At 42.5% G+C, this 10775-nt stretch overlaps 1 protein-coding gene across 3 annotated transcripts in view; it reads left to right on the plus strand.

The window, feature by feature from the left end:
- Positions 1-10775, plus strand: part of trpm7 (transient receptor potential cation channel, subfamily M, member 7) — a 39998-nt gene that overhangs the window by 13957 nt on the left and 15266 nt on the right. For 2 of the 3 annotated variants that reach the window (XM_037095028.1, XM_037095026.1), the window contains exons 6-19: positions 762-886; positions 1027-1198; positions 2774-2948; positions 4294-4417; positions 4745-4817; positions 5986-6086; positions 6523-6657; positions 6749-6802; positions 6893-7033; positions 7240-7374; positions 7489-7766; positions 7859-8087; positions 8916-9071; positions 9534-9677. In XM_037095028.1, the coding sequence (XP_036950923.1) occupies positions 762-886; positions 1027-1198; positions 2774-2948; positions 4294-4417; positions 4745-4817; positions 5986-6086; positions 6523-6657; positions 6749-6802; positions 6893-7033; positions 7240-7374; positions 7489-7766; positions 7859-8087; positions 8916-9071; positions 9534-9677 (2042 nt within the window). Of the gene's footprint in view, positions 1-761; positions 887-1026; positions 1199-2773; positions 2949-4293; positions 4418-4744; positions 4818-5985; positions 6087-6522; positions 6658-6748; positions 6803-6892; positions 7034-7239; positions 7375-7488; positions 7767-7858; positions 8088-8915; positions 9072-9533; positions 9678-10775 lie in introns of those variants that run through there. The other variant, XM_037095029.1, reaches the window with a different exon arrangement.

The raw sequence follows: 10775 nt of genomic DNA on the forward strand, positions 1-10775 counted from the left end.
GATAAAGATATTACAGCCAGTATTACAACGTGATGTTATGCTGTAAGAGTGTAGTAAACGATTGGTATTATTGTTTTTGAATAGATATAGCAGCTAATAAGTAATTGCTTTCCACCTCTTACAGATTCCCTAAATGAACACTCTCTCATGCTTAAATTGTACAGCCACCATCAGTACGATGCGCTGATGTAGCAGAAGTTGTAATACCGGGCTCAGAGCGTGTCATTTGGCTGTGTGTAGTGGCCCAGGTGTGTCTGCAGCCACAGCATGGTGTTAAAGATGGTGTGGTCTGATCATAGTGTTTAAATCATTACTCACAGGGTCAATTACCCAGACCAGTGATTACTTTTAATGCCTCCTCTGGCACCCTGGCCAGTTAGGATGGTCTCCTGGCTCACAAATTACTGCTGAACCCATGAGATCCATTAGCGGAGGATTGTGGTTCACAAGCAACCCCAAGGACTAATGTACTCAATATGGTCTTGCCCTATATGTGGCATTTTGGTCACTGAAGTTCAGGTGTTTTGGCTATTTCTTTTCATATACATGGTTAGTAGGACCTGCAGTATTAACTGCACTTTTACTGGTCATAGATTTGTACTGACATGTACCATATATACATGTTATGGGGCCAGTTTTATTATTCAGTTGCCAAAATTTTAGGTGAGGTATGCCAAAAGGATAAGTAGCAATAAAAAAACTTGCCACTCCAGTCCAAGGAAAAATGTATGTATTGACTGTTTAATGCATCCCTCCCGAAGGTGTGGCGAAGCATGTTGGAGACGCTCTCAAAGAGCACTGTTCAAGATCATCGAAGAAAATTTGCACTATCGGGATCGCACCCTGGGGAGTCATTGAAAACAGGAATGATCTCCTCGGCAGAGACGTAAGACAACTGTTACAACCTTTTTTTGTAATTGATCCTCGTACTTTTATGTTCGTTATGACAGAAGTCATTTTTCTTTCCTTATACCCCCTCTCTCCTCTCCTCTCTGCGTTTACCACCTCGTCATGTCCACCCTGCAGATTATAGCTCCTTATCAGACACTGCTGAACCCTCTGAGCAAACTAAACGTTCTCAACAATCTGCATTCTCATTTCCTCCTGGTGGATGATGGGACGGTGGGCAAGTACGGCGCCGAGGTCAACCTGCGGCGGGAGCTTGAGAAGCACATCAACCTCCAAAGAATTCATGCACGTGAGTACAGCCAGAAATTCACATTTCCATTCGACTGCTTGGATTCCTGAGAAACAGGAGATTATGTGAGATCAATTAGGATCTGCTGAAACAGTCTGGGTATCGTCTTCTGAGATAATGCTATGACATCTTCTGTGTGTCTTACTTAAATACTCATCTCCTCCTAGTCAAAATACCACATTTGATCCATTTAATTACTTAAAATCCATAGCGTCATGTTAAAAACATTTGGCAACTTAGGTTTATTTTTGCCTTGATGATTATTCTTTGTGGTCATTTTACTGTTCGGAGGGCTATAAACCTGGTCATCAGAAAGATTTAACTGAACTTAACATGTGTGTCACTTTATTTTATGGCTGATAATGATAAGATAACTGAATATTTAGTATAAATATAGAAGTTCATAAACTGTAGTTGATGCACACCTGAGTGTAGAAAGGCTAAGAGCTAATGAGCGAAGAGGGTTAATTTAATATTTGATAGTTCTTATAAGATTGGTTGTGTTAAAGAAACATTTTTTCTTGTACAACATGTTTTGCATGTTGCTCTTCTCCTACTCCTCCTTCTTCCTCTGTGGTTTTTGGCAGAACCAACTATAAAGGTGCATGACACCACCTACTGCAGGGGTGTCAAACTGATCCAGTAAAGGGCCATGTGGCTGCAGGTTTTCATTCCAACCAAGCAAGAACACGCCTGATTTGGATCAGCCAACCAATCAGCCAACCAAGCAAGAACACACCTGATTTGGATCAGGTGTGTTCTTGCTTGGTTGGAATGAAAACCTGCAGCCACATGGCCCTTTACTGGATCAGTTTGACACCCCTGACCTACTGCATCAGAGTATGTAAATGCTGTGCTTAAAGGGAAACTCCACCACTTTTCCTGAGGCGCATATGTGAAAAGAGTAAAACCCTTTTGTGGCTGCGGAAGAGGCTGCATGTAATGTGATGAATTGCCACCCTTCACTCAGTCGCTAAGTTGCATTGTGGGTAATGTTGGTGTTGTAGATTTTGAAAGGGAAGAAGAAAATGTGGCATAAAAGAAATGATATCTCTGTTTCTGCTGCATCCATTTTGATAATTGGTTTTTTTAACCGTCCACAATGAGTTCAGTAGTGTTACAGCTTAACAGCCCTTGAGTGACATCACTGAACGTAATTTATCTGATTACATGCAGCTTCCTCTGGAGCCATTAAAGGCTTTCACATGTGCAGCAGTATTTCCCAAGACCTGCACACACGTACGAGCAATTTGGCTTCATAAGTGCAACAAACAGAAGTTGTTGAGCAGTTATTTAGCAGATCACATCATGAATACCTACAGCATGTTAGACCTTTCAGTGAATTATCATGACATACCCTACAGACAGGAGTAGACTGTAAGGTGCAATCATTACGAAGTCAGTATGTCTTTGCTTGGTAGAAACTAGGTGATAACAGTAAACTGGCAGTTATCATCTCAACCTCTTTCAAACTGTCAGTTGGGTGGAGCTGTTTTATGTGATTGTTGAAGCTGAAGTGATGATGATGGAACCCGGACATGACACACGCTCTTTTTGTTCCGTTGTTACTTGTAGGAATCGGTCAGGGTGTTCCCGTCGTGGCCGTCATCTTTGAGGGGGGTCCTAATGTGATCCTGACGGTGCTGGAGTACCTTCAGGAGAGCCCCCCTGTCCCAGTGGTGGTGTGTGAGGGGACCGGCCGCGCTGCTGATATACTGGCCTACGTCCACAAGCAGACAGAGGAGGGAGGGTACGACTCACACAAATGCAGAGTAAAGGGATGGGTGGGGGGGAAAAATGAGCAAACAAACAAAAGAATTTGCCACTACAGAAGTATTTGTTCATTTTGAGTACTGTGAAGGAACAGTAATATTAACAATAAATCATGACGCACCCGACATTGAATCAAATAACAATTTGTAAGACTTCAGCACATGTTCTTTTCAAATATTTAGAGGTTTGATTTAGAAATGGTAAAAAAGCAGATTCACAGTCTAAAATGGCAGTACGATGCTGTTTGTGATGACTTATTTACTGTGTTTTCTGACAGTGATGTTCCTTGTTTTTCCCATTTCCTTTTAATGTCAGCGTCGTTGGTGGCGCTGTTCTGTTTTTGTCCTAGAAGGATTTCTAACAAGCCAACCACAGCCCAGTGTGTTATAAAACAGAGTGCAGTTAAAAGTAATCTGTTGACAGGTTTAATCAGTAAGGGATATTTGCAGGTACTGCTACAAAATGTTCACCCTCTAACTCAGTGAGAATATGTTCATAATCTTTAAATTTGCTCTAATTTGTGGAAAAAAAACTCCTCAGTGATCCAATGTAAGGATCCAGTTTTACTGCCCATCTACGGCATGTGATGCTCCAGTTTAGGATGTATCTTTCTGTGAGTCTCGGCTAACTTGACTGTGAATATGAGCTTCATTAGTCAGAGCACAAAAAGGTTGAGGAAATGTGCACGGATCCTTATCAGCAGGGTTAGGAATTAGGTTTGTAGACAAGTTTATCTGCACACCCTAAATCTCTGTGATGAAATATTAAAATATCACAAAATATGCAGTAAAACAAGCAGCTGTCATCCGACGCCAAAAGTACTCCACTGTAAAACTAACCCTAGTTTACGTTACAAAACCCTGGTGGCTGAGGTTGAACTGATATATTACATTTGCAAATTATGAAATCTGAATTGAACTCATGGCTGTAGTTTTATCTCACACTGATAAACTAATCTCAGCTATCTTGGATATAAGATTTAAAAAGTGTTATAATTAAGCTGCTAGTCATGCTGTCGTTCCTGTTTTAGCGGGACCACCAGTTGGACGGATGTAAAACAGTCTTCACTTCTGTAATTAAAAGGCTCAGCCAAATTTGAGGTCCTGGCGCCGTGTGTGGTGTTCAGGGACAATGCAAAACATGTTGTCCTGTGTTGTGGACATAATATTTTGACTTTAAAGACCTTTAAGGACTTCGCTGTGTTGTCGAAGGATATTTAGACAGACATGTGCCGGAATCAAACCTATACTTTGAGCGTTTTATAGCCGTGTGGGTTTTGAGAAGCGTGACTGTAATCATGTTATACTGTAATTCTTCTGCAGACGACTTCCTGACGGAGTGGAGACTGACATCATCGCAACCATCAAGAAAACCTTCAACTTCAGTCAGAGTGATGCCATCCACCTCTTTCAGACTCTGATGGAGTGCATGAAAAGCAAAGAACTGGTACATTCATGCATATTAATCACGTGTTAATCTCTCATCATTCAGGTTCCCTTTTTATATCTCCATTTCAATGACTGCGGAATAAAGCTGCAAAGGTCAGAGTTGCTTAATAAACTTCCTGAAACGCAAAAGCTTCAGAAGAAGTCAAAGGAAATGAAGCTGCTGTCAACTCAATGAAGCAGTTTTGGCACTGCCACAGAGACAACTGTGAATTACTCCGGTCTTGTGTTTGTAAATTAATGTATCGCATATCACAAACCTGTGAAACATCTGGAGAATGTCTGTGGGAACATGTTAATAAGTGCTATCTTGTTTCCTGGAAAACAGATAACTGTGTTTCACATCAGCTCCGAGGAGCACCAGGACATCGACGTTGCCATTCTGAGGGCTTTACTCCAAGGTTAGTGCCTGACTTCTCTCTGAACTTCTTTGAGAGAGTAAGAGTCACATAAAGTTGATTCGGTCTATTCATACGCCGAGGCTGTTGGCATTGGGAGATTAAGATTTCAAGACTCTGTAATGTTTTTGTTCTGATATAGATATGCTTTGAGAACAGCTTTCCCCCCTGTGTGCCCTTCTCTTTGTGTTCCTCAGGAGATCATGTTGCTCGCATTCACAGGGCCTCCTTATTCCAGCACAGCTAGTCCCTGAGCTGCATATCTCTGTCTTTTCACCCCTGCAGACTGTTGAAGAAAGAGAAAAGTTGGACATTCACCTGTGCTGTTCCTTCTTTCTGTATGCTTTAGAAAAAGAGGAAAAATACCCACTTTTAACTCTGACCAGCCTGTTCTTTATTTCAAGTACAAAACAAACGTTTCAAAAGAGGGCAGGGGGTGTCGCTCTGAATGTGGCAGGGTGTAGCAAATCAGTGCCGGCTTCAGACAAAAGCGAGGAATTTGTGATTGACTGCAGCTGATCGATAGTCTGGAGAAACAGGCTCAGACGCTCAAAAGACAAACCGCCCCATGACTGGAAATGCCCACCCAGGCAAATATTTGTCGGCCTGAGGCGCAGTCATCTTGGTGAAACAGTAACTCATCCTCAAAAGGGCCCAGAGCTGCAAAAGCTCTCAAGGCTCTTGAAGACTATTAAGTGCTGCCGTTTCTCTCGTCCATTATGATTCAATTCATTTAACAGGCAGGATATTAAATGGGAAGATAAGAGGAAAAGCCGTTGCTGAATATACTGTAGAGTACTTAGCGTGAAAGCTGAGGTTATTAAGTAGTCCGTTTTAGAGATTTTTAGTCCAAATTCCTGTTGAGGTTCTTATTTGAACTACACGGTGTACAGTGATTATGATTGTTTGATTCAGATGGATCCTAGTGGACAATACGGCAGATTACTGTGGAAGAGAGCAATAGACTGACGAGGGATTTACTTTGTTGTCTAATCTGCTGTGTATTAGTGTGTAATTGACTGTATTACTGCCCTGGCCCTGCTCTCCAAACCCCCTCTAATCCTGCTAGCTGGCTAACGGGAGATACACAGTTAATGAGGCTTTACTTGCCTGGGAATTCATATCTGTTTGTGTGTGTGTGTTTACTCATGGCTGTACCTGTATATTTCAGGCACAAACGCGACTGCCTTCGATCAGCTGGTCCTGACTCTGGCCTGGGACCGGGTCGACATTGCCAAGAATCATGTGTTTGTGTATGGACAGCAGCTCCTGGTACGTGTTTTTGTGTGTCTGCGTGTGTGTGTGTCATTGCTTCCAGAGATGTTTGCTTAGCTCAGCAATAGCATCAAACCTTTGGACTTGCCCAAAATGACCCCAGATTCTAGGCAGACCACAATCTGCAGCCCGAGGAGCCGAGGGACCGGACTCGGGCCGGCTGCCATGAACTGCTTGTCTTGACTGTAACATGAACCCTCTTACAGTTGTCTTCATAAGCTGCCCTCTGTGGTCGTGTTTATTTTAAAACGTGGGGATTCCTGGCTTTCAGCGTGAATGAGAGGATGGATCATATTTATTTGTTTTTCTTGCATGGTTTGTTATTTTTTGTCATTTGGCTGTATTCTCCCTCATCGTGTTTGTTTTATAAATAATAATTTGCCATAAAAGTATGCCTCATAACAGCATGTTTGTCTTCTGTTTGTGTGTTTAGGTGAGCTCTCTGGAGCAAGCAATGCTGGATGCGCTCGTGATGGACAGGGTGGATTTTGTCAAGCTGCTCATAGAAAACGGCGTGAGCATGCACCGCTTCCTGACAATCAGTCGGCTGGAGGAGCTCTACAACACGGTAACATGATGACATGACACATGCGGCAGAATAAAATATATCAACTGTCTGTTAAGAAGTGTTGTTAATGGTTTTGTATCTTCTGTTCTAGAAACAACCAAGCAACAACCCAACTCTCCTGCACCTGGTTAGAGACATCAAACAGGTAGATTTTGTCTCCCTCGTATCATTTTTATCAGTTAACTGTTATCCATCAGTCTCATGCACCATTTTGTTTTTGTGTCTCTCCCTGTAGAGTCATCTGCCTCCAAACTATAAGATCACTTTGATTGATGTGGGCCTGGTTATTGAGTACCTGATGGGCGGGACTTACAGGTGCAACTACACCAGGAAACGCTTCAGAATTATTTACAACAATCTCCACGGCAGCAATAGGGTGCGTTTTAATTTTTTCACATCCTGGGAATTCTTGGTAGAAATGTCAAAAAAATGTTTCATGTTGTTTTGATATTTGAAACAAAACTTTAGGTACAGTTGAGTTCAAGCATTGCGTGTTTGTGTTAGGCCTTCAGCTGTGATTGGATGATGAGGTTGGTGGAAGATAAATCAATTAAATCTTGTATATGTATTTATTTGCTGCAGAGGTCAGGGCGTCACACAGCAGGTCCCGGTTCTCATTTGAGGAAAAGTCACGAGTCATTCAGCATGCAGGCTGACAAGAAGGAGAAGACGAGGCACAACCACTTCATCAAAACTGCACAGCCATACAAACCCAAGGTAAACTCCTCCCATACAATTAAAGGAATGAGACTGACAAAAAAGCCTGTCTCATCTAAGTAGGCACTGTAAAATGGGAAAAAATAAAAGTTTGCTTCTTCCCCCTCCTCCTAGCTTGAGTCCACCGTCGAGCAGAACAAAAAGAGAAGCAAAGAAGAGATTGTGGACATAGACGACCCAGAGACGCGGCGGTTTCCCTACCCTTTCAACGAGCTGCTGGTGTGGGCTGTGCTGATGAAGAGGCAGAAAATGTCGCTCTTCTTCTGGCAGCACGGCGAGGAGAACATGGCGAAGGCACTGGTGGCCTGTAAGCTTTGCCGGTCTATGGGCTACGAGGCCAAGAAGAGCGATGTGGTGGACGACACCTCAGAGGAGCTCAAGGAGTACTCAAAGTACGTCTGTGTGTGGCTTGGATTACATGTCAAAGTTCTCCCATCAGTAAGTAAAGTTATGAACTGAATCATCTGTCCTGACGTAATTTCAGTGAGTTTGGCACGTTGGCGGTGGACCTGCTGGAGCAGTCGTTCAGGCAGGATGAGACCATGGCCATGAAGCTGCTCACCTATGAGCTGAAGAACTGGAGCAACTCCACCTGCTTGAAGTTGGCCGTCTCCTCCCACCTGCGGCCCTTTGTGGCTCACACCTGCACCCAGATGCTGCTGTCAGACATGTGGATGGGAAGGCTGAACATGCGCAAGAACTCCTGGTACAAGGTTCATGTTCCATTTAGATTTTATTTTTGGTAACAAGCATGAATCTTGGGGAGTGAGTGTGTGTGTGTGCATGAATCAGTGCGTTTTCTGTGGACAGCAAATATAGCCGTTCGCCTCCCCGTTAGGACGAGGGGCCCAAACTTTTTCCCTCGTAGGGCCAAAAGCAAACACTTGTATGGGAGCGACTTGTATTGGTTAGATGTCAAATGGTACCAGGATACAAAGTCCCCTTAATTGACTGCCTGTCGTGCTCGGATTATTAAATTGGTCTCGCTCAGACCTCCCGTCCAGTCTTCTCACAGCTGTTCTGTTGTAGCTGTCGTCTCTGTACTGGGGCAAACCAACATTGTACAGATGTTGTAAACTTCTAACCAGCTCTCATTACCTCTCTTCAAAAAGTTCGACAATTTTTAAAACTTCTTCCTCCTGTACTGCGGCCGTATCATGCTTTAACTATTAGCAACACCCCTACACTGCCCCCCCATGACTACCAGAGGTACTGCTCGGTTGGCCCATATTCGTAAGCTTTCAGAATATGTGCAGAAATGCGGACAAAATGAACATGGAGTATGGACAGAAGGCTCCTTCCATATGCATATCTAACGTTGAGCATTAATGAACCTTCAGCCTTTATTATACTATTTCTGTTACCATCAAGGAAAATTGATAAAAACAAAAACATATTTAAATTGGCAAGAAGCCACAAAACTTGGGCAATAAAGCGCTTTGGATTCATAAGTGTGTGTGTGTGCGTGTGTTTGTAATTCAAAGTACTTTGTAAACATACATAGCAGCATCCACCCACATGCGTGTGTTTTTTGTCTCTAGGTGATTCTGAGTATGTTGGTGCCTCCTGCCATCCTACTGTTGGAGTACAAATCCAAGGCAGAGATGGCCCACATCCCTCAGAGCCAGGACGACCACCAGATGACCATGGAGGACAGTGAACACAACTTCCAGAACATAGCTGAAGACATCCAAATGGTTAGACTTGCTAAGATGTTCTGGTTGGATGTTTTTTTTTTTTATCCAGTTGCTTTGTTTCCTTTTTCTCTTTTGAAAATATGGTAAAATATGATCTCTCATTTACTTTGAAGTCATCTGACAGTCCTGCATTAAAATGAATCATTTTAAAAGCCATATCCAAATTCATCACAGCTATTTTTAAATAAATGATGTTAATTGGTGAACGTGTCTGTTGTATAAGAAGAATAGCCTGAAACATACAGAAAAAATATTTTGATTAAGACTTTTTTGCACTTTTGGCCTGAAATTCCTCTTTTGTTTGTTTTGTTTTGATTCAGTCATTTATTTGCTTACTTTCTGTCGCTCACATTCTGTTTTTTGACTTTGCGTTCTCTCTCTCTCTCTCTCTGTCTGTCTCTATTTTCTCTCCTCACTGTGGCTTGCTGCTGTCTAATTTGGGCCTTTTTAACCTCTCTGCAGGATGTATTCAAAGAGGCCAGATCCCACGACCACGTAGAAGCAAAGAGCGACATGGAGATGCACATTCGCTCCAGGAAGCTGCCCTTAACCAGGAAAATTTATGCCTTCTACCACGCTCCCATTGTCAAGTTCTGGTCCAACACGGTAGGGAGATTACAGAAGAGAACATACACACGCATACGGTCATCTGCTCATCTGCTCATCCATCCAACCATCTATTATATGGTGGTTTATCTGGGCAGGATTCTGGGTAACAGGATCTACAAGGAGATGGTTTTGCAAGCCAGGAACAGTCGTCAAACACGCATTGTTTATGTTTTTGCACTGAAAAGAAGATTTACACCAACCACCCTGCAGAGATACAAATGTGCTCTTAATGTTACTGTTTACAGGGCGTTTCCACCACAGGAACTTTCCCAGAGGACCAAGAACCTTTTTTATGGGAATACATATATTTTCTGTAAGATCATCCCTGGTGTCACAATGTTCCCGTTCAGGATGTATTTCTTAAAGTATTAGTGGAGTTTGCAGTGCTGAATGTCACTTAAACTTAAAACCCCAGTGCTGCAACAACATGGCTCACAAAAAAAGGAATCATTGGGAGTATCAATATTAGAACTAGGTGTGGTTGTTTCTTGTTGTTTATCCAGGTCAAAAACAAAAGATGTGTTTCCACCCAGAGCACCAGGAGCTTTTACTCCCAGGAACTACTTTTTAAGGGAGTAAAAGGTTCCTGTTGTTGTTGTTTGCATTTCCACCCAGTGAAGATTAGGCAAATATGATGTATGAAGAAGACAGTTTGTTTTAGTGCTCACCAATACAACAAAAAACTTGCGAACAAAAAGCTGTTATGTGTGTTGTCCAGAGGAAAGCATATGTTTCCATGCTTTCCTCAGTCAACTCCATCATGTCGATGTGACGAAGCACAATGAACAAAAAACGTCTTCTTTTTTTTTTTTTTAAAGTGTCTGAAATACAATTCTGTGAGTACTCAACTAGTCATGAGTTATTAGTGCTGGAAATACAGGAGCCATCTGTGGACAAAGTTTGTGATCTTTTGGAGAGTATTACCCCCAACAGGGACTTTTTGGAGTAAAATGTCCCTGAACCTTTATTTGGACCCTGGTCCCTCCAGTGAAAACACAGAAAAAGTTCCTCCAATGGTCCTAATCACTGGAGACGGAACCACAGCTTAATTTATGTTGTTAAAAGAAGAGCTGAGAGAGGGATGAACGATAAGCT

This window comes from Acanthopagrus latus, chromosome 4 (genome assembly GCF_904848185.1).
Source record: "Acanthopagrus latus isolate v.2019 chromosome 4, fAcaLat1.1, whole genome shotgun sequence".
Taxonomy (NCBI): domain Eukaryota; kingdom Metazoa; phylum Chordata; class Actinopteri; order Spariformes; family Sparidae; genus Acanthopagrus; species Acanthopagrus latus.